General features: G+C 50.9%; 7 protein-coding genes across 7 annotated transcripts; 3 read left to right on the top strand and 4 right to left on the bottom strand.

The window, feature by feature from the left end:
• Window positions 1-22: 22 nt before the first annotated feature.
• Window positions 23-2,200, bottom strand: HO133_004430 (uncharacterized protein; the record flags this gene model as incomplete). Its single annotated transcript, XM_037295347.1, has 4 exons — window positions 23-320; window positions 374-1,115; window positions 1,158-1,629; window positions 1,766-2,200. The coding sequence occupies 4 exons, from the start codon at window positions 2,198-2,200 to the stop codon at window positions 23-25; spliced, it is 1,947 nt and encodes a 648-aa protein (XP_037157348.1).
• A 1,563-nt stretch (window positions 2,201-3,763) lies between these two features.
• On the top strand, window positions 3,764-4,665 carry HO133_004429 (uncharacterized protein; the record flags this gene model as incomplete). The annotated part of the gene is made up of 2 exons (XM_037295346.1): window positions 3,764-4,204; window positions 4,270-4,665. 2 exons carry the CDS (start codon window positions 3,764-3,766, stop codon window positions 4,663-4,665), a joined length of 837 nt encoding a protein of 278 aa, XP_037157347.1.
• A 3,007-nt stretch (window positions 4,666-7,672) lies between these two features.
• Window positions 7,673-8,816, bottom strand: HO133_004428 (uncharacterized protein; the record flags this gene model as incomplete). Its single annotated transcript, XM_037295345.1, has 2 exons — window positions 7,673-8,285; window positions 8,344-8,816. The coding sequence occupies 2 exons, from the start codon at window positions 8,814-8,816 to the stop codon at window positions 7,673-7,675; spliced, it is 1,086 nt and encodes a 361-aa protein (XP_037157346.1).
• A 2,825-nt stretch (window positions 8,817-11,641) lies between these two features.
• Window positions 11,642-13,174, bottom strand: HO133_004427 (uncharacterized protein; the record flags this gene model as incomplete). Its single annotated transcript, XM_037295344.1, has 5 exons — window positions 11,642-11,680; window positions 11,751-11,801; window positions 11,855-11,944; window positions 11,997-12,408; window positions 12,459-13,174. 5 exons carry the CDS (start codon window positions 13,172-13,174, stop codon window positions 11,642-11,644), a joined length of 1,308 nt encoding a protein of 435 aa, XP_037157345.1.
• Window positions 13,175-13,453: 279 nt separating this feature from the next.
• HO133_004426 (uncharacterized protein) lies at window positions 13,454-14,580 on the top strand (the record flags this gene model as incomplete). The annotated part of the gene is made up of 4 exons (XM_037295343.1): window positions 13,454-13,545; window positions 13,603-13,620; window positions 13,704-14,136; window positions 14,230-14,580. The coding sequence occupies 4 exons, from the start codon at window positions 13,454-13,456 to the stop codon at window positions 14,578-14,580; spliced, it is 894 nt and encodes a 297-aa protein (XP_037157344.1).
• Window positions 14,581-14,954: 374 nt separating this feature from the next.
• On the bottom strand, window positions 14,955-16,588 carry HO133_004425 (uncharacterized protein; the record flags this gene model as incomplete). The annotated part of the gene is made up of 3 exons (XM_037295342.1): window positions 14,955-16,083; window positions 16,137-16,165; window positions 16,322-16,588. The coding sequence occupies 3 exons, from the start codon at window positions 16,586-16,588 to the stop codon at window positions 14,955-14,957; spliced, it is 1,425 nt and encodes a 474-aa protein (XP_037157343.1).
• Window positions 16,589-21,698: 5,110 nt separating this feature from the next.
• Window positions 21,699-22,283, top strand: HO133_004424 (uncharacterized protein; the record flags this gene model as incomplete). Its single annotated transcript, XM_037295341.1, has 2 exons — window positions 21,699-22,165; window positions 22,214-22,283. The coding sequence occupies 2 exons, from the start codon at window positions 21,699-21,701 to the stop codon at window positions 22,281-22,283; spliced, it is 537 nt and encodes a 178-aa protein (XP_037157342.1).
• Between the last annotated feature and the right edge of the window lie 806 nt (window positions 22,284-23,089).

The raw sequence follows: 23,089 nt of genomic DNA, 5'->3' as shown, positions 1-23,089 counted from the left end.
ACGCCCGTCCGTAGTTGCCTTTTCAAGCACCGATTTGCGACCTTGATAGCGGTGCCGGTGTATCATCGGACTCACCTCGCTGTTCTCCAATGCTAGCGCCGTCGTGAGGAGAAACCTCCTGGCTTTGGTTGGGCACCTCGAGGGCTGGTCCGAGATCAATACGTAGTTCGCGGTGATTTTCTTTGCAGCCACTAGTCGACGTAAGCACGTCCAGCTCAGTGCCTGGCCCACATTCCGGGTAACGTTCTTTGATGAAGTCGTTCAATTCATCCGCAACCAGCATATTGGTTAATAGGCCGTTGTACAGGAGGTACAGTGCACTGCATATTACCAATAAGCAGTCAATGAAAGCCATGCTGAGCATGAGACGAACCGAATTGTCCTGCTTATCTGCCACATATCCGCGAACAGAGTCGCGACATAGAAACCAGCAAGCTGGCTCATGTGTCTTGCAAGGGTCCCAAATGCTGCGGCGTATGGTTGCGTAGTACCAAGGCCATGAGCTGTCATCGATCTGATAGTCACGGCAATGGCACGATTTCGTTGTGCATCAATGCCCTTGGCAAGAAGCACAGCAACAACCACTGAAACGGCAACGCAGAGTGCTAGGGTCACAAGCCACCGGGTGCTGCTAGCAGCTCTGAACCAGGGCATGGCATACCGTGACGGTCCTGGATATAACCTCGGCGAGCGTTTAGTAGGCCACTTTTTCCCAGTGAATTCCTCCCGGCTTGCAAATGATAGGTGTTCAGTAGTGAGATCCTCTTCCGCAAGAAAGCTTGCTGCAGCATCGCCAACGGTGACAAGTGAAGCTTTGTCTCTGGGGTTTGTGTCGCTTCGATTATGAAGATAGGCCGTGTAGTAAATGGCAGCGCACTTGCCCAAATTGAGTATACAAACCACGAGCAGGATTTGGGCGCTGTATTGCAAACTGCAAAGGCTGTCGAATGATTCGACCCCGGCGCTGAGACGGTGATCCACTCTTACCCAAAGAGACATGTCAACAACTCCATTTCTAAGCCAAGAGTACTCCTTTAGAGTGCACTCCACCTCCTTGGCAAGGAGGAATTCGGGTGTGCACCATGATCCAGGCTGGGCTCCGGGCTGCGCGTATGCTGAACACAACCGGCTTTGAGCCTAGATCCAGTCAGTCCCACCATTAAAATTGTCATACTCGCACAGAAGAGATGAGCTATCATTGCCGCCCGCCAGGGATGCGTAATCTTGCATTGTGACGTTAGCGGCGGCGACCAGAACGTGCATCTGCCCAGGATTGGGGCTTATATAGCGTTCAATGCATTGGCTTTTGTTCAAATGGGAGAGCGATCCCGTATTTCGAAGCATGTAGAGTGTCTGATTGTCCTGAGTCGGCCACGGTCCGGCGTCCGTAAGGTAGTCCGAGGTGACGATTGCTATTCGGTACGAGCTAAACGGTTTTGCCGCGAAGACGGCGGAGTTCCATACAAGATATAAGAGGACTGAGCTGATCATGAACAGTGTCCATGCAGCTTTGCAATTTCGTGCGATTCTCTTCTTCCACGAATTGCGAAGGCTCGGCATTCCGATATCAAGCCAATCTCCCTTGTCGTGCGCCATGTCGACCTCGGACCTCGTTGGAGCCGCCAGTAGCTGTGCGCAATAGTTGCTGGAACCCAGAAGCAGAGTCGACACAACATTGATACCTAAGTGTACCATATTGTTATATCTTCCGACCAAACCGCAGTGTCCCTGATACACATCTCCAAAGCCATTGGATATGCCGTACTTTTGTCACAGCGTAGATCAACACTGAGATGTTGAATATGAGTACCGCAGTCGAGATGACTATCTGTATGAACAGTGACGTTCCTCGATGTGAAAGCTTCTTGATCCAGGTTAGGGCTCGAGGATTTTTAGGATCGGTTTCGGGGAACCAAGGGCTGAACGAGTCGATCTTACCGTACCTACTGTACCGACTGCCAGCGTCAAATGCGCTGGAAGAGCAATCAAGGATTCGGGCACACTTCTGCCTGAAAGTCGAATTAACGTCATCTCGCCCGCAAGCCTGGCATCGGGTCGAGTGCTCATCGTTGTCTGTACTGGCACGGTGCGTCCATTCTCCAGTATGGTCTCTATGGAATAGTAGCTGCTCACGCTCGCTGGTGATGCCTGACGCGTCCTCCAAGGTGGGAGGGGGGCTATTCTGTGCAGGCTTTACCATGTTGCCTGGCCGCATGCGTTGCAATGCCTAACGTACAACGACAAAAAGTGCGAAGGATACGAATCATGAGTGGGAATTCTCCCAGGATGAATGGGAGTCCTCGAAAGGGCCGTGCATGGCTGCCGTGAACAGGCTGCCATGCCAGCAGATAAGCCATCTCATTTGTGTACACTCCTTTTCGATACGTGTACACCCCCTCAGAGAGAGTAAAAAGCACCGCAACACCATTGTACCAGCGCGATTAGGAATCGAACCTAACACGAACTAAATACCCTCCAACAACACTCAGATCCGGTTCGTGTTCGCAGTTTTGGCTCAGCAACTTGACCTGCATCGAAAACCATTTTTCACACTCTTAACACTCAAAGCAGTCGCATCCGGTTTCCGTAAGATTGCCATAAAACACAGCAAGAAAATTCCCTCACACATCCCTGATTGTTGAATAAGTCAAACCAGTTCTCTGTAGAACTAAGATACCTTCAAACATAGCAAGTTCTTTAACCTGCATCAAAAACATGTCTCACACCTTTTGTATATATTCGAGAACCAATGTTTCTGAGAAGTGCCTCGTCAAAAGAGAAAAAAGCAAGTGTGATATACTAATCGAGGTCATGTACAGTACTCCTCTCTGAAGGAAAAAAGATCTGTTCATCTAATTGAGTGGAAATCTGATGGATAACTTCTGTCTCTTCCTCAGCGCGCTGATGATCATGGACACTAACCCGATCTGAGGGAGTGAATGTACGTGTATCCAACAAGTGTGTACACGTACGAAATCCCACAGGTACTGAATAAGGGGGCCTGCATCGGGGGGAGTGCAGGACACCCCAGCAGTCAGCGCAAGATACTGCACGACACTGCATACCACTTTGGTCCGTAGGTAGCCTTGTAGATTGTTGCGCTACGCTGCAAAGTTGCCAGTCGTGATAGTGAGCGCCATGAGGTCCGCCGGCGGGCTGTGGAACAACCCCCGAGGATCCGTCTCCTACTCACCTAGAGCTATGTATATTGTGCACATACAACACTAAGCGAAAGGATCAGGTGTTCGTCACGTAAAGTAGCGGTCGTGCGAGTCCCCAGTGAATGCGGGGGGGCGCTTAATCATCCCACAAGGCTGGAACTGTAAAATGTAAATCCAACGAGAGAGCGGCTCCGTTGCACGAAAGTCTCAGAACCTTTACGGTCCTGAATTGGCACGAGGGCAGCAGACCGCCGCTGAAGCACTGTCGTGTCTCGAATTCTACGGCTGCGAACAGTTGGCTGCGAGGTAGGACTGCCATGATTGGACAATGAGGCACGGCACGCCGTTTGATCGGCCGCGGTCGTTGGTGTTAGCCTGTCAGCCTCATCGCACTACTCTATCACCATATCACCAGTCTGGATTTCCGCGAGTTGGAAAGCTTTTCGAGTTCCTCGGCTGCGGGATTCCTCCAACCATGCTGCCATCGTGAAAGCCTCTGTAACTGAATTTTTTGCTCATTTTGAACACCATGCACGACTAAGTACATGAACACACACCCACCCTCCCTCCATCACGCCCACATAGAGGAGAAAACCTCCCCGATGGCGAAGATCTACCCCCTCCTCGGCATCCCCCAACCCTTCGACCCGACATGCCGCTTCACAACCTCCTGGCTCCTGCCGCCCTTCCTGCTCGCCTCCCTCCGCCTCCTCCTCTCCGTCTACGCCTTCACCACCATCTTCACCGTCTTCGGCTGGGACGACGCCCACCACCTCGCCGCCGCCGCCCGGCAGTCCTTCTCCTACTTCACCAACCTGACCTACTGGGGCCTGGCGTTCTACCTCCTCTTCGGCGCCCTCCACACCTTTTCGTACGCGCGGACGGGGCAAGCGTGGCTGCGGAGCTGGCCGAGGCCGTTGCAGGCTGCGCATGCGGTATTCTACTCAACGGTGGTTACGTTCCCGTTTCTGGTGACGCTGGTGTTTTGGGCCATTTTGTATAAAGATCCTTGGTTCCCGGTCGTGGAGGAAGGGTGGTCGAATGTAAGATACATCATGCGTTCTTCGCCGGGGAGTGTATAGATGCTAAATTCGTTCTTCTTCTACAGATATCCCAACACGCCCTCAACAGCCTCTTTGCCCTCGTCGAGGTTGTGCTGCCACGAACCAGCCCGCCACCGCCATTGCACATAGTCTTTCTGGTCATCTTGCTAGCATGCTATCTTGCTCTCGCCTACATTACCCATGCCACTGAAGGCTTCTATCCATACTCCTTTCTAGACCCCAGCAAGGGCAACGGCCGTGTTACTGGATATTGTTTTGGAATCTTGATCGCTATCTGCGTGATCTTTGGCATTGTTTGGGGCGTCATATGGCTTAGGAATCTGGCGACACAGAAGCTGGGGCTGGAAGGGAAGTTTGCCGGTCAGCGGCGAAAAGCGGATGGCCTGGATGTGAGGGAAAGAAATGTAGAGGTGGTAGAATTGCAAGAAGAGCCTAAGTAGATAGAATGTTGTTTGACAGAGTTTTCATCATATCTATTGAAATGAGTTTCCGAAATGTCCAGCCACCGTTACAGGACATAAGCAGAATTAGCCGGCAGCAGAAGCTGGGTGTATTAGTGAAGCATCAGCCTTGCCAAATAGTTTCAAATCAATAAGACTGTCTCGACACTGCTTGATTCAAGCGAGAGAGACCTGTCGCCTTGGTCGAAGCCTTCTATATATGCATGCTCAGCCACGCCCTACGAGGATCTGAGCGATGCTGCTGCGAAGAATTGCATCTGCGTCATTTTGGTTTTCATTCTCTTCGATACAGAAGAACGAGCAGACCTAGGCTCCCGCCTAGCTGATGGGTGCCTTCCCTCAAGATGGTTGGTGATCGAAGCTGAGAGTATACTTTTCCCAGAACCTGAGTAGCCCGTGATGCAAAGAAGGGCACTCTCTTCGGACGCAATCCACGTTTCAAATTGTGAATTTGATAGAATCCATTGGCAGGTGCCGTCGACAGGATTCGGGAGATTGACTCTGTAGTCATCAACATCGGCGTCTCTAAGAAGTCTTACGACGTCTTTCTCGGACTCCTTCAGAGCTGTCGATGAGCATTTCAGCATCAGAATAGAAAGGTTGTTCGGCCTCTACGTGCAGGGATGATAACAAGCTCTTCTACAGAGTTTGTATATCGCCTGGGACACCACAGCATAGTCGGGATCAGGAGGGCCCCTGAATCGACAAACCTGCCGGTGATTCACGAATCTGGAGATGAGTTTCTCGCCCTCGCTTGCCAAGATTGCAGAACCCTTCTCGACAATCTATAGCATGCAACTAGCTTGTTGTAGGCGTGGAAGCTTTAAGCCGCCACAGAAGGATGGGTCTTATATCAATCTGCTAAGCGGGGGGGGAATGCTTCTTCCGTCTCGTACAACGTGATTATTTTCAGACTCCCTGACAGAAGATGGCAGACGATATAGAAGTATCCTCAAGTTCTTTTGAATTGTGCTTCAGATCCTCAAGAAGATCAATCCTCGTTTTCCCAGCGAAAAAGCCGGATGCCCCAGCCAAGCGTGAATGGAGCTTCACTATACTGCCTGTGAATATACCTTTTTCTGGACTGTCTACGGCCGCTCCGTAGGGCGTGCCGAAGGAAAGAATACCGATGGTGTTCGAGAAAATATCGAGACATCCTAATTCGATGCGGTTTTGACGATTGGAGCAGCGACTGACGGCCACGGTAACTGGGCCAAAAAACGCTCGCAGATCTCGCACAAGTCCGGAAGACCAACAAGGTACTTCACAACGGGGAGAGTTTCCTTTCCATCGTCAGCTCAACGTTTCGCATAGACGAGCATATCGATAACCAGCATCGGCCGAGCCGAACCTGCGCAAAGCCGCACGTGCTCTACTCTACTCACACCACACCACACCACACCACACCAACTCCACCCTAAAGTACCCTACCGCACCGCACTAACCCCATCACGACGATTCCCCCATCGAGGTTTCCACACCCCGTCCGCGTTGAACTCCGTGCGGCATAAAAGGGCGTTCGCGGGCTGGCCCCCTCATTGGCCCCGTCCGTCCGCCCGCCCCCCGACGTTGCATTTCGCCGCTCGGGCAGAAGAACAAAAGATAAGAAAGCAGGCGCTACATACATACTCGTATCTACCTGGATCCGACGTACCAACCGTGACCCTCAATCCATCGACCGGTACACATGTTGACATGCAGGGGGTAAAAAGTCAGGTAAGGTACGTACTTTTTGATTCGAATCTATTCGGCAAAGACCGCAACGCACCGCCTATGGCTTGCTGCATGCAAGTCGCCGGAAAGAGACGAGGGAGCGAAAAATCAAAAACCCCCCCTCCGGTTCTAAAATCTGCCACGGTGGTTACATACATAGGTACCTCCGCGTTGCGTCCTTTTTCGCTTTTCGCTTTCGGTCCTGGGCCAGTCAGACGCAACGGTTTTGATTCGATTTGATTATTTGTCAATTGCCTCGATGCCCACCCCCCCTCCCCTCCCTTTTATCACACCCTCTCCCTGCATCGCGAGGGAGCCGCAGCCGCAAAACAAAAACGCTGTCAGCAGCCACGATGTATATACACCATACACCATTCATGTACCTACCTACATACTTTACCCTGACTCCGGTCCCCCCGTCGACCGATACTAGAGTAAAGTACGGTGTTGGCGCGCTTGTCCGCGAAGGGAAGGTGGAGGTGACCATCATCAGCCTTGTTCGCTTCTCGGGAAGGGGGGGGGGTTGGATAACGCGATGCCTGCAGGGATGAGAAAGGGGGGGGAGGGGGGACGCCGCTGACGACATGGAAATGGGGTTTGAAACATGGCGCTAGGGCGGCAGGGGACGGGCGATGACGGTGGTGCGTCAGGGATTCGAGATGTTGGGGGCGGGGTCGAGATCGCGTGGAGGGTTTTTGGTGGAGAGGGGTGTGGGGAGGGTTTCGGTGGGTGGGTGGGAAAGGATGGTTAAGGGGTAGAGATTGGATGGCGAGCATGTGGCAATGGTGCCGGACATGTGTAGTTGAAAGGTGCTGGAAGACATGTGGGAATCACGAGCTGCATCGACTGCTTTTGTGGTTGAACAATCATGTTTGAAATGCTATTAAGTAATACATGAAAATGCAAAATGCCATCGCCATAGCGAATGTGGGTATATTGGCCCTCTCCGTCATATCTTACATTTCTCCTTTTCGTGTTATTCCTCTCATCTCTAAGTCTCCTTTTCCGGTTCCTTTCCAACTCTAAGGTTCCGACTTTTCCTGAACGCCACGCTTGCAGAACCCGAATTATTGTAAAGACGGTATGGTGGATGGCCTTTTAGTGGGTAATATACAACATAGAATTTAAATTGGACTGCGGTTTTGCTCGGGCGGGATATGATCTCGGCGGTCGAATGCTGAAGCACTGTGCCGGGATGCTATGATGAGTTTTCGTAGTGTCATCGAAGTGAGAAAGCCATAGGCAATGATCGTAATCATGATCCAGATGCGGTTCACTTCTCAGAAGATGTCCATGAACCTTCTGGCGACCCGTGGTCTGATGCGCGATCGCTCTTGTGGACTTTGCGGTGTCTTCTCAAGTTGGAGACAACTGAGAAGTGACGACCGCAGCCGTCAGCTTCGCAGGCGTAGGGTTTCTCGCCAGTGTGGCTGTACATATGGGTCTGGAGAGAGCTGGGACGAGTGAAGCGCTTGTCGCAGATCTTGCACTTGTGTTTCTTTTGCGTGGATGAAGAGACCTTGGAGTTGAATTGGCTCATCATGGATTGGGGCGCGGGCAGTGCATTGGTGCCGGCCAGGCCAGATGGTCTGGGTAGTGTTCGCGAATTGACAGACTCCATGTCTGAGTTGGATCCGTAGTCGGAGACCGAAGAGGCGACTGAGCCGCTGTAGTATGATGGGTTGTAGCTACCATCTGAGACAGAGGAGTGCGAGGAATGGGTTGAAGGGAACCCATATCCATCATTGGATGATGCTCTGTCGCTCCTTGAACCGTAGATGTTTCTTGGAGTGGTCAAATCTTGGCTCAAGGCGACCATGCCCCGGGATGCATCGAGAGCATCGGTGTATGATGGCTGCGACTGTGATGACGAGGACACTGAGCTTCTAGGGTAGAGAATTAGTCAACGGTTCCAGATCACTGCAGCCGATAAAAGGTACTCACGAATGAGACAACCGCCTAATCTCATCTGGCTGCTGTGGTTGCGCAAGAGAACTGTAGGAGCTCACATACGGCGCTGATGTAGGGGCATATGAATTGACTGAAGAAGGCGCAGCTGAGTATCCATGATCATATGTAGATCGAGGAAATTCAGGCTTGAGAAGGTCTTGCGACATATCTAGTAGATTGGATGTCGCATACGATGGGTAGCCATTGCTCGCTGGCATCGATGGCGCGCTTGCGGGTGCTGACGAGTATGACATTGAGGAAGTGGTGGAGCGAGCATTGTGTTGTTGCTTGAGCGCGTCAAAGGCAATATTGCTGGTACCCATGGAGCTGGAAAAGAGCTGAGGTGCGTGAGGCGCCGATTGGCTCGAGCCCCATGGATTTGAGAATTGTGGAGAGTTGGCATACGACATGTGGTCGAAATTCATGCCGGCTAGATGATGATTGCGTTGATCCAGAGTCATAGTCATGGTGAAAGGTTGACGGTAAATAGGTTGATGTACAACGGGTGATCAGCGGTGTGGGGAATGTTTCGACTTCTTGACAGGTGTTGTTGACCTTGGTGATTGGGAGTGAAGTGGAAGAAGGTTCGAAGGGTGACGAGGTCGACTTATTAAGAGTGAGGCAAAGGGTGCAATGGTTCGTTACTTTAAGTGAATATTGTGGGATGTGTGCTGCATTCACTGTACTCTAATGGGTAGGAGGAATAGTAAGAAAATTGATGAAAGAGTGAAGTGATCAGCGGGGAAGGGGGGGAGGGTTATATTTAAGAATGATCAGCAATTGGTAGTGAATGTTGAAAGAAATGGAGCGTGCAAGGTATTTTACCATTTGACTACTACTGCCGGGAAGATGAAAAAAATGACCAGGGGGGTCTGTCAATGGCTTGCGCCCAAATAAACCCTGGCGCTAGTTGGAAAAAAGCTGAGGTATGGGATTTGGGATTATTGGGGGTGGTGCCCTTTGCTTTTCCCCCTGTCTTCTCCTAAGCAAAATATTGCTCCAACGACGTCAATCCATTTTAATTAACTACTTCAACTTTACCGTTATTTCGAGGGGGGTGCAATGAATCTTGCCTGGCTCATTTGATTAGACTCGAAACAGTAAGGTCCCAAATTTCCCCCAAGCCATCCCGTAAGCCACAAAACGCCATCACGCTGCACCAGACCCTTATCTTCCGTCCACTACGCTCACTTCCAGTTAGACTTGACGCTCGATGCAAGCAGGGGTGATATAGATACGGGCAAATGAGGGGATCCAAGGCTGGCTGATGGAGGGTGGGGAAGACTTCGCTGTGGATAGCATCAATGACAGCGAATAGAAAAGTCATGATCCGAGTTGGTCGCAAGGCTGTCACCATCGGAGACCCTTCGCTTCGAATCCTACCCAGACATGTTCCACTCCAAAACACAGCGAAGCCATGATGATGATGATGATGATGATGATAGCCTTTCGAATCCTATCCCATCCCACATTTATTGTTGAACACGCGATTTTAACGCGAGCTTGCATAACAAACAGTACGGTGCTCTGTAGTTACCATGGTTCGGTGCCTCTTCACATGGACTTGCTTCTTTGCTCGGTCTGCTTCCGAGAGAGTTCCTGCATGCCATTGTCCGATGTACCGGCATATGTCACTCGGTGAAGATTCACCACCCCGCCGGCGCAATCGATGATGGCCCAGAAGGGTAATGCTGGATTCCGAAAATTCGTTCTCGATCTCTTCGTGCGACTATCATGCAGCTATTCTCGTCCTTTGAGCCTGAACGGACCAATCTATTCCAATAACAGTATCACTGCCTTGCCTTGATTGGGAAATGGGTCTGCAATATTTCCGCAGCATAGATTCACATCTCGACCTCGCTTTCTGAATATAGGTACGTCTAGTCGTGCTTTCTCCGAGGTAGCCAGTAGATGGGCAATAATCCTAGTTGCCGTCAAGGAAGCTTTCTCACCCCCGCAGCCTCGTCACGGCAGAGGCGTAGACTGTGGCACTGCGCCGTCGAGTGTGGACGGTACTTCACTCAGGTACCTCTTTTCAAACGTCGATATCCCTGCACCTCTAACATCCGACAGCCATCATGGACCATGACGCTGCTTATCTCCCGGCGGATCTCTCCCAGAAGGACCTGCATTTGGTGGCGCACGGTAAAGACACCGATTCGTCAATCTTACCGAGCGTATCCTTGACACTGTGACGTAGTAAGCAGGATGACTTACGCCATACCCTGCCATATCTGCAACAGCATCCAGTCGTTGCGCCGTTGGCGTAAAATGGGTGTCGTCATGCTTGATTGTTTGTCTTGCTGTGATAGGGTAGATGGAGTAGAAGGATGCGCTTCCGATGGCCATCTGACTGCATGATAGTAATTAATTTGAGACACTGTACTTCGTTACGTGGGGTCCCAAAAGACCAGTACTCCCCGTGTCACCGGTATCCGAGGCACATAATTCGCCACTGCAACGCTCGATGCTAACGCCGTTCAATTTTCACATGTTTTACAAGGCAACGAATGGATTGCTTTCGCGCCACACCAATGGAGCTGCACAGCCCCAAATATACCCTCCTAAGATCCTTGAGCCATGACGGGCGCCACTCCCGTACCTACAAGCTTACCTTGCATAAGCTCATCGATGATCGGGCATCCGGCGACCGGCAGACAGTGAGGGCAGATCTTTTCTTCTTCGCCACTGCCCTGCAACCTCAGCCATTAGCCACAGGGCCGTTTGGGGGGGAAAGAAATTGGTCCCATTCGATAGAGTATTAAGGGAGATAGTCCGGCAGACGGGCGGAATGCCGGCAGATCTCGTTCAGTTCTTTTGATAGAAACACAGGGGGTAGATGGGCCGGTAGAGCAGCAGTAGATCGCTTGATCTTGGGGTTCAATTCTTTTTATATCCAGGCCCAGGGGGTCGATTCGGGAGAGAGACTGTTGATCTGCCTTGTTTATATCAACCACACGTCGACACAGCCACATCCTCTCGAACTTCTTGCACGAGTGGCTTCGTATAATTAGTACTATAAGAATTGTATAACAATAGCATTACGGCTGTTGCCGAGAGAAGGCCTATGGCGCATTGGAATGGTCGAAACGATACGTGGGTCAATGAGAACCGTACCTGGAAATGAGTACCCATGGCTATTTCTGGGACTGTACAGAAGTCCTTTAATCCTTTTTGGACAATAGCCTTGATTTCTGGACATTCCTCGAAAGCTTGCTAGTTGACTTTCCTTGAGGAATAGGCGGCAATGTACAATGCTAACCAATTTCAGCAATGCAGGTCGGTGAAGTCTTCAATGGAAGCGGTCCAGACGAGCTCTATTGAGGGCAATCTGTAGATTGTTAGTCGTTCAGGGAAAGAACAATAGTGAACAGGAGGACTCGAGCAGGTCGTCCTCTTACCTCGTCATCCACTTTCGTGCTCTTCGCATTGATTCTCTCTAGATGGCGATTCTGCAGGTCAAGTCAACAAATATGATCGAGCCAAGGACGCCGGTAAACTCTACCTGTTCATCAACCTCCTTCCCAGTCGCCCTTGCAAGGCCATTTAACCGACTCGCTGCACCTCCTAATGCATCCAAGTTTGAGTCGATTTCCTGCCACGGTCGTTAGCGAAAATTCTTAAGTATGGAAGAAGGGCAACTCCACATTCTCCATCTCGTCATCTTCCGAATCAGCCTCAAATTGATACTTCGCCCTCTCCGCTAAACTCGCCTGCTTCTTCGCGGCAGCATTCGGCCCCTCCTTTGTTATGTCCTTGAAAGTCTTCTGCAGGCGCTGATCCGTATCGTATCCCGCTCTTCGGGTAGCTTCCCTTTGTGCCCGCTCAAGCTGGTGTTTCTCCAGGACGTCTTCATCTGCTCGTCGGGTACGTGACTCTGCGGTGAAAGGGTTTGAAACGTGCACTGCGAACATACTTCTATTCAACTTCTTCAGCTCCTTGGCTCGGTCTTCGGCGACGCGATTATGATTCGCCGTGATGTCTAGGTTCTTTTCGGTGTTGTGTATCCGCTCGCCTTGGGCTCCGATACGGGCGAGTGTGTTCATGCCTGTCTCTTCGCTAATCACTCGTCAGTCGTCTTACGGGCATCGCATAACAACAACACTTACGCTTGTGCTGCCATACGAAGGGCATTGCGAGTCGACGAAACGTCCTCTTGTTTGATAAACCGGATTTGTTGCTTCGTAGCTTGCACATCCTCTTCCTCCTCTTCTTCTGCTGTCAAGTGCCTGTCTCCATAGGCCTCGTAGCTAGGCCCCGAGCTCCCGCTATATCCCCCCTCCTGTCCACCTTCCTCATATGGCGGAGGCTGACCATATCCCATCTGCTGTTGTTCTTGCTTCTGCACACGCTCTTTTGCTCTGCCGAACAAGGCATCTTTGTTTTCATCTGGCACAGGAGCAGCTCCAAGCCCGCCGTAGCCGCCAGGTCCATATCTCGAACCAGCACCACCCGTTTGTGAGCCTTCAGCTCCATATCTATCAGCACCATACCCACTAGATGCACCATACCGATCTGCGCCTTTCTTCTCGTCACCGTAACCGCCTGATTTTTTCTCGTCCGAATAACCTCCATTCATGCCCCCATACCCGCCCTGCTGTGCTGGCGGAGGAGCAGGACTTGGTCCACGTTGTGCTTGTGCATAGCCTGGAACCCCTGCTCTCGCCTTGGCCTGGTTGTATGCATCTGCCTGAGTAGGTAGGTTGGCGTACGGGTTGTTGGTTGATGGGGCAGGGGATTTATCCTTGGATCGTCCGCCGAATAGAGCTCGACGGTTGCCGTCGTCGTCACCGTCTTTCTTCTTGCCGATGCCGAGTTTCTTCATGTTTTGCAATTGTATAGGATCGATCGAGTGTGGTAGGCAAGTATACAGGTACGAAGTAGAGAGTGAAAGTGAGGAAGGACGCAACTCTGGGGGCTGTGGGGGCCTGCTTCCCGTTGGGCGGGACCTAAACTCGGTGCCTGGCCGGGCCTTGCTGGGCTAGCCTTACCCTATCGGAGGCGTTACGGATGCGTAAATAGACACACGACACGCTGCTCCATTCACTCTTTTGTAAAGAAACCACCTGGATACCTCTGCGAGAGGTAGGCCTTCTACATTGCTATGCCCACATCGTATTGGCCCGAACCGGGCAAGTTGGAAGCGCTCTCGTCGTCCTCCCCGTCATCAGTCCAATTCCTCAGAGCAATTTCTCGGTACATTGGCCCCTTCTATCTGACTGTTTGCAATCCTTACTGACCACCCATCTAAAGTCTACTCGGGTGGATATAGTAATGCTCCCTCCCAGCCTCCAGTCCAATCCACTCTCCACCCTCTATCTACTCCCGGAGAGCCCTACTTGACAAGTTTCCAGTACCCTGTCCTGGTCCGCCTCTTTCTACCCTCAACCCCTCCTCAACATCCGCCGGCACTCTACCTATGGCACTACTCCCGCCTTTCCCACCCTCAATGTCCTGGGCTTCTTCTGTTACACCACTTCCACCGTCTGTTTCTACTACTCGCCCCTAATCCAATCCCAGTACCGCACCCGCAACAACGGAGAAGAGAACACAGTCAGGGCCAACGATGTAGCGTTTGCAGTGCATGCACTAGCGTTGTGTATACTGACGTTGAGTCAATTTTGGCATTCTTTGTGGGGGTTCGAAAGTAGGAAGGCGAGGCCTGGGATGGGCGTGTGGGGGATCGTCGTGGGTTGTATTGTTGGTATTGGATGGGTGATTGGGATGGTAATGGGAAAGGGGCTCGACAGTGGCAGGGATCCGAAATCATGGGCTTGGATTGATGTTGTGAGTGAATCTGGTCGTTGTGGTTATGTTCCATGGGTTGCTACATATATTGTGTGGACTGGAGAATGCGTTGACTGACTGAATGCTCTCCAGGTCTATGCATTTGGTTATGTCAAGCTCGTCGTCACGGTATTGAAGTACATTCCCCAGGCCCGGGCAAATTATCAACGGAAATCTACCGTCGGCTGGAGCATCAATCAAATCCTGCTGGATGTCATTGGCGGTGTTCTGTCAATTGCACAACTCGTGATCGACTCAAGTCTGCAAAGCGATTGGTCTGGACTAACAGGCAATCCAGTCAAGCTGGGATTAGGCAACGTTTCCATCATTTTCGACATTGTATTCATGGTGCAGCATTATATACTTTACAAAGGAAATGAGGTCGAGGAAGATGGGATGGACTGGGAAAGGCGAGGCCTAATCGCGAACGAGGCTGCTGCGTGATGATAGATAATCATGGACCAAATTTCCTTTCGAAGTGCTTTTCGTTTGGAAACATGGAGCACAGGCAAGACAGCTTTGGGTTCTGCAAATGAGGAGAGCCAGATTGTTGTCACGTTGTGAGAATGTTCGTCCTCTCTTCAGAATCTATACCTGCGTCAATGATCTAATACATAGGCAGTGCTTGTATCAGAAAAGACACTTGGAAGTTGTCGAACGCCCTTCCCCAAGCTTCGAGGGCCCGCGATTCACGATCTAGAGGTCTTGATCTCGGGTCTTTAAGCGATGCTTGCCAAACGGCCTGAATTGTTGAAAGTCTACCGCTGGTTACATGGATCCCTCCGGCGCATATGATACTTGGGGCCGCCATATGTATGTTATATCCAAACATAGCCTTTGATCAACCCATCCCTAAATTCGTCCTCAGTTATGCAAAAAGGGAATGCGCTCACGTAGCCATTCATTTGCGAATTTCTGTATGACTCCTTTTTCTTGACGAGCCATGGTCCTCGGACTGCATGAGTCGTTGGGAAATCACCGTGGACCAGTGCGCACCCGGGCTCAAATATGAAGCCGCTCGTGAAGATCTCAATGTCAACAAAATTCTTGTCGGATCGCGTTCGTGAATCCATGAAACAGCGTGCTTGATCAAGAACTTGATATAAAATTGTGGTATCCTCGTCGGGTTGTGGTACTTGGAAGTAGCTGGTGACTCCTAAGCAGATTTGTACTTTACCACTCCAAGCAACATCGTCACAAGCGAAAATATCTCTGCATGTGTGGACGGATTGAAGCCTCAGTCTGCGAAGAAGGGGACATTGTGCAATGAGTCGAGGCAGTCGAAGATGGCTGTAGCTGTTGGGCTGCTCTGGTTCTTCGGGTTCCATTTGAGAGGAGCCATCGAGCTCCAAGACTTCCAAGCTCAACCGAGAAGACCGTATGAGAGCTCCGATACCTTTGGGACCAAGAGAGGCGGCGTTCGACACATGGAGCTCCCGGAGGTTGCTCGCTGTGCGTGCTATGGCCATCAGGTCTTTGTCGGTGATGGTCATGAACTTTGAATTCCCAAAGAGCCTCAGACAGGCAAGATTATTGAAGTCAACGCTGGTAGATTCCAACGCGTTATTGCCGAAATGATTTTCCTTCTTCATTGCCGGGGAACGCTTGGGAAGATTCATTGCTCGGATCTCAAGAGACGTTACACATGGACCAGCGGCGTTAGTTCCGAACAGCGACGACCAACCTGCAACAGTTCCGTGCCTCAATGTTGTCCATGGGATTAAGAGATCTTCTAGCTTCTTGCACTGACGAAGAATTCCGAAGATCATGGCGCTCTCTTTTGCTTCATAGTAGCCGTCGAACCAGATTCTTCGAATGTACGATGAGAGTGTAGGATGATTCTCAAGGAGACTAGCTGTCTTACTCAAAAAAGTGCTAGAATCCGAGAAAGTAGAGAGACTCAGATGCTCCAATGATGTCGTCCGTACGACGCCTGAGAGCATGTGCCTGGGACAGAGATAAGTATGGTCACAGAAACAATGAAACTCAAGAGGGCTTACTTCTCGCTTCCACGCCAAGACAAGACGTACTACACCATCTCGGAGTCAGCAGATCTCCGTTTGGACGGATTGTTGAGTCTGAAGGCATGTTTGAGGAAACGAGACACGATTTTGCTCCTCATATCTGTGCTAAGACTGGAACAAGGATATACAACGTGAAGAACTGACTCAGAAATGGTGCTTACTAGATCTCTGAAAGAGTACTTTAACGCTAAATCATGCCATCGCGAATTGACCCGTCGGATGGTGTTCGAGGCAGTCCATCGGACAGAATCCGGGGTCATAAGGCCTTTGAGTAGCCGCTGCATTCGTACATCTGGATCCGGTGGGGCATGCAATTCCATGTCGAAACCATACGTCCTGCGAGAATTCTGCTCTACATTGAAACAAATGACATTTTCAAGGATTTGTGAGAGGAGCTCGTAAGGCAGGTCATTGATGCTTGCTGGCATTGTGGCGTTCGTAGGCCGCGTGCTCTCTCTGTGTGTGAGAAATGCTGCTGTCACTGAGATGGGGTTTGAGCAGTCCTCGATGAGTTGATCTCACGCTGGCGGATCTGATGCTTTCAGCAGCAATAAGTATTTCCTCTCTGAGACTGTGAAGCGGAGGCACTAAGGTCCTTTATTAATGAGGTAGCCAGTGAGCAGAGAACGGGGTGGAAGGTAGTAAAGTCGATGCATCCACCATACAATTCATGAAGAGCAGGAGGGGAGGGTTATTTATTGGCAATTCATGTAGGTGCTGGAAAACAGCGTTCCTTTTTATGCTGTGAGAAAAATAACGAAATGAACCGCTGCGCCGGGTCCGGGGATAAGCTATAAGCGTATATGCACAAAGGTCTGAAATTCTTGGCAATGGCTGGCAACGCAGCTACGCTAGTCCTCAACTGGGTAAGGCGTAATTTGCCGGAAGAAGATTTTTTTGAACCCCTCGACATCGTCATCCGTCGCTGTTTTTTCACCACATTCTCCTTGGAATGGCACACTGCTCGAATCCTCTTCTCATCGATGCCCCCCATTCTGTGTGCCTTATCTCCCACCCACGTCTAATCTACCTATCCATCGAGACTCGAAAGGTAAGCCGGAAATTTGGGGTTTTCGATCCCCAACGAACAAAGTTTCGACAAAGCAAAGCCCGCAGCAAAAAAACGAGAAGGGCCGAATCATTTACCCCACAGCTCCACCCCCACAATTATTTATATTCATGTTTGCGGGGTTTGTTGATGGGATCCTGGCCTCGAACTGCTTCCGATACTGTAAGGTACTTACCCGCGATGATATCCAGCTGCCCCAATATCCGGAGATCCGACGCCTAGTCGGTTCAAATGCCTCACTAAGAAGAGTGGTGGAGTCTCCGTTTGTTAAACCCTTTTTTGCATCTACACTGCAAAATATGACACTGCCAAATAAAATACATAGAAGACACTACCTACGACCAAAGACGCCTCTCCTCTTCCCAAGTACACTCCAACAGCCTTTCTCCACATTCTCAATTCATCTTCGATGTGCTTGTGCCAAGGTTTCCCTATACTGACGCTCTAGAGGGATGACATAGCTTTGCAGTGTGGAATTAATCAAATGTTATCAGGATGTAAATATTCTTGTATCGCCTCGTGTCCACAAATCGTCTTCAATACCCGAGACAACATGAATTTCGTAGGCATCTTAGTTGCGTCAGCGTTGAGATTAGGGTCGGCGAATAGGGGCTGTGGGTTCGTGGAGAGAAGAGTACTATCATACCTGCTTCCACAACAATATAACCTGTGGAAGCATGCTGTAAGCGTGAAGTCAGCGACTACGATCGCCATAATAGAGTAATCTTCAGTCTTTGTCACCAGTCGTGATTTCTAGGGTCCCAGCGCTTAAATGAAGAATGAAGAGATCTGGCGGTCAAAGTACGTCTTTGGTTTCTTGGCAATTGGAATACAAGCATTTGGTCACATAATCGGGAGAATCCGGGTCCGGAATTATTGAGTTTGAACAGTTGGCAAGGGAGTAATCCCCAGAAGGCAAACCAGTGAGGATCGTATGTGGTTTAAAACTTGATGCGCTTGAGGATAACATAGACGGCGACCCAGTCGCGGTGGCCACTGCAGAAGACATTTGCGAGGATGTCTGTAACTGTATGGATGTTGATGTGGCAAATGGCGAGGATGTATATGCACATAGCAATCTGGTCGTACCTGATATCACGGTGGATTGGAATTACAAAGTGGTACCCTCACAGACGCAAAACATGGTCGTGATAGATGCTGGGATGCCCAAATCCTGTGAGCTGATGACAGGGTCTGTCAGTGAAGATTTCAGATACAGATATACGTACGGCTGCAAGCTTACATCGCCCGTCTACTACTACATCCGTAAGGATTTGGATTGACGTAGGGAGTTGATTGAACTGCCATACTGATTATGGTGGGGAACACGCTCGAGGTGCTCGAGTTCAGCATCACTGCCGTGGCTGAAGCGGCGTTGGAGAGAAAACTAGATGAGACCATTGTAGTCCCAGTGGAACCCCCCAATGGAGCGTTGATACAATCTATAGTTTGAGCAAAGTCTTGATCAGAAGCCGCAGCGCAAGCTCCATTGACCAAAATGTTAGCCAGGGTCGGGCAAGTGGGCACATGGCTCTTGTTGTCGACGCAAATCGCCTGACTTGGGATTGTAGCCAAATTGCAGGATCCATCGCAGCCCAGGGAATACTGAGAGGTCGGTGAGGAAACGGCGGTCGTGAGTAAAGTTATTGCAGCCCCCGCAAGGCTCGGAGTAACGGTGAGGGGCAGGGGGAGGATTGTGATTTGACTTGCGCATTCGCACCTGCAGACGCTTTAGCAAAGAATTGGTCTGAGATGGCAAGCACGGGCCGAAGAAGTCTCCTGGAGACGTGCCTCTGGCAAGGAAGGTGGAAAGTAAGATAGAGACAGCAACGAACCAGGTCGGTAAACAAGCTTCAACATCAGATACCACGGAGCAGGAAAGTCTACAGCAAGGCAGAATGTGGGCACAAATATTACCGGCAAAGAATACCACACAGGAGCAGGTGGCACAATGTACTATCAACTCGTAACATGTAGAAGAAAGCAGGGCAGTTGGAGACTTGGAGGTGTGAGGAGCAGGCCATGACTTTTGATGTCATGCATATCGCTATTTGTTAAAATGCCAAACTGTGTCTGGTGAGTGCCAGTGGGTGCGGTGGTCATATTGGTCACAGTGGTCATGATGGTGCCACGCACTTGCCTCGCTACCTTGGGGAGTGCGTGGCACGATCAACAGGTAGCGACATACTACCGTTACTATGTAGCATGGTCAACCCAAATCAGGCCTGTTGCAGGGGTTGGCCCTTTCTCAAATTGCTCCGAGGATGTGGTATTGGGGGTGGGTATTGGGGTAATGTAAGTGATACATTTGAGACAGATCATCTGGGTATCTATCATTCCGCCAGAATCGGAATCTACCTTAGTAAGTCATGTCATGGCAAGGGGCTTGACTTTCTTGCTCTGCCTCCGTGGGATAATTCTTCGTAGCCGCAACTTTGGAGAAGAAGTCGCTAGGGGCTGATGGGATTGCTTAGGTACTCGACACGGATAATTGAGGGCGACAAGCTATATCGGTAGCTTTGGTGAGTAGGAGGAAGCGTCGATATGCATGGTACTGAGAAAAGTTGTATAGTAAGGCTCTTGTATCTTTCAGGAATTGAGACTTAGCCTCGACAGGATTGACCACTGTGCCTGGCTGCATTAAAGTATCTTGATTGAATGGTGGGACGGTCCGCTTATGCCGCTTCGTGTATTAGTGGCTTGAGCTAAGCTATATACCAGTCAGCTCACTTAGACGACACTCAGCGACCCTTACTAAGGTACTGGTACCACCACCGTGGGCCACAGGTCATTGTTGGGTGACGGAAAAATCTTTCAACGAGTTGCAAAGGAAATTCAGGTACATGTAGACTTGCAGACGTGTTCCTTATCTGCTCCATACACTTTAGTCACATAGCCCTAGCCCTAAGAGATATTCGGCAAGCCTACCTATGAACGTTATCGCCTCAAATACAATAGTATGTTGTAAGACCTTCCAATTAAAACATCGTGTCTTTCGGACTTGTTGACGCTTCAGCTTTGTCAGATGGATGTGTCTCTTTGAGGGTGAATAGAACCGGCTGAATATGTACTTGATCCCTTGTGGAGAGGGTACTCGCAGCTGTTTGGGCTGCAACCTGGGCCTGGGAGAACTATACATTATGCTTGTGGCGGTGTTGCGTAAATTGAAGAAATTGCTTTTCGCAACGGATTTGGGAGAGGTGAACACGCGGAGGGATTGGTTCGTTCCCCAGCCGAGAGCGGATACAAAGAGAGTGAAGACTATAGTCGTGGGAAAGGTAGGTAGCCTTCAACAAGCATTCTTCCTTTTCAATAAGCAGGCCCCAGATTGGCTACCGACGATCCTGATTTCCGCAGCATCGTGGATCTCGTCGTCCAGATTGAATGCACCTTCTTTGCCGCCGCCAATCGAAGCAGACCTTCGCTTGACCATCCTTTTTGGGCCTCCAATTTCAAGTCCTGTAGCCTCGATATTTCCTTCGCGTATATGATGGCATTCCTAGAGATCGTCTCCTCTGCTGTGACCATGATGATAATATGTACGCAGCTTGATGCAGCTTCGTGAAGTTTAGCCTCCACGAATCTCAACGAAACCCCGAAGGACAATGCTTGAAGCAATTGTGAAAAAATCGAGAAGGGCCAGGCTCTAAGCAGGAACAGCTGCTGTTGGCAGCGAGTCCACGCTCCAAGCCCGTGAGAAATCCACGCTCCCGAGTGCGATCCGTGGTCAACCGCAAGAAGCATTGAGCACAGCCCGAACTCTTGTACCTATGGTATTTTCCTCGCCGAGTCTTTTCCCTGGCGATTTGCTCCTGAAGCTGGTGAATCCAGGGGACCGACCAGGTTCGCCGTTATGCAGGCATCTGGAGTATGAGGCGATGGTAATGGATGGGCAGAGAGTCGAGGTAGTAGGGCGAAGTCTGAGAGGACTGCAAAAGCCTGTATACCGATCTAGGGGTATTGCATCGGAATACCAACGAAGCGGGCTTGGATGGGTGTTCACAGGTGCAAAGAAGCCAATAAAAACAGTCGGAACAGCTCTTCCTTGTTGCTGGAGTCTCGGGATGTTGAGCTTGGTCGAGGAAAGCCGCCTGAGGAAAGCCAGCTGAAAAGAGCGCCCTCTCAAGAATCGTCGGAGATTAGTACCAGCCCTAACCATCTTCTCAACACATCACTCTTCCGCCGGCTTCGACTCGCTTCTGCTCGCTGCCGCCGTTGCTATGCCAGTTGTTTACACGCTAGGGTGCCGCCGAAGTGCAAAACACTCCAGCTTCTCCGACTCTCCTTCTCTCGTCGTCGAATGTTTGACTGCTGATACTCTCGAGTACCTGACGCTCTCATCATAGACACTACACACTCTGCACACACACAAACAAGCTCACAAACTGTCTTACGCACTCACAAACCTTCTCTCACTGCTACTCTCCCCCCCAAACCAATCTCCTCCTACCCCATCAACAACAGACGCAATGTCTCCCCTCTTCACCCTCCTCTCCTCCCTCCCTTTCATCTTCGTCTTCTCCACCCTCCTCCTACCCTCCAACATCACCCCTACTCCTCCTCCTCCTTCACCACCCCCAATCGTCCCTCGACCAACCAAGCTCCTTTCCCTCGCGGACTTCCTTCCTCTCCCCAGCGCACCCCAACCGCGCCGCTACCGCACACTCTCGGCCCTGGACCTCGGACAGCCTCGCAGACTGTTCTCGAACCTCGCCAAGACCGTCGCCCGCACGTCGGTGTGTGTCAGCGTCGAGCACGCACCTCGTGACGCCGCTCGCCCTGCCCAAAGGCTGGAGCAGCCGAAGGCCATCAGGAAGAAGAAGACGGAACCCAAGACCGTATCCTTTGCGCTCGAACACAACACCACGCGCATCGTCGACCGCTGGATCGTCAAGGTCTGCTGGGCGCGCTACGACGAGGTGTTCGACGTCGACAGGTGGATCGAGCCGCACGGGCGCGGTCAGCTGCATTTCCCCAAGACCAGGTTCGTCGGTGAGGGGCCTGATGCTGAGGCCGAGGACGATGAGGGCGACGTGGACATGGTTGATGCTTGAGTATCTCGTTTTTCCTTGCTTCCACTGAAACCCACAAAAAACAACCCGAAAAAAACTCAAAGAGCCCAGATGGCACAAACATACAAAACAATCCTCTTCTTTGGCGGTGACCGATTTGAGCTGATGACTTTTTTTCCTTTGTCCTGGGTAGAAGGCGCTGGGAATACTGGATTGATGTTGTCGTTTGACGTTGCTGCCATCATATTGAGCTTCTTGAATCTTCGATCGTGGGATGGGTAGGTACTACTAATCGTTCCTCCTTTCTTCCCTCTCTAGGCCCTCACACACACCGCCACCAGCTGGCCCCGAGGCTCCGTCTCCACCCTTCATTTTTTCATCAAAGTCGTCAGCTTGACTGGGGCTTCGGAGAAGAAAAGCCGCAGGCACGATGTGGGGCGGGATTGCGGCAGTGGAGCGTTTGCAACCCATGGATCCCCAGGGTATGTGATGGCTCCGCGTCAGAATACCGTTGGGAATAAGATAGGTGCAACACGAGAGACAGAAAAGGCTTGCGACTGTGTGAACATTGACACGCGAATATAAGATGACGTCCTCTACTTCTGCACTCACGACGCCCAGACTCAGTCAGTGCCGTACACCTCCCATCACACCCCCGAAGCCTCGCCGACCATTCTCCTGCACCACGCCGCTGAACCCAAGGCTCTCTACCACGTCGCCGGACACAATCATCATGGATCCTTACATCTCCTTATCACACACACACACGGGGAAATCCTCCCCGCATCCTTCATAAAGCATGTCAGCAAACCAAAAACCTCCTCGCCTAACCCGGCCACCCATCTGTG

Source organism: Letharia lupina (genome assembly GCF_014066315.1).
Source record: "Letharia lupina isolate WasteWater1 chromosome Unknown contig_2, whole genome shotgun sequence".
In the NCBI taxonomy this organism is placed as follows: Eukaryota; Fungi; Ascomycota; class Lecanoromycetes; order Lecanorales; family Parmeliaceae; genus Letharia; species Letharia lupina.
The sequence above is the reverse complement of the archived record's forward strand: the minus strand, read 5'-3'. Positions and strand labels throughout refer to the sequence as shown.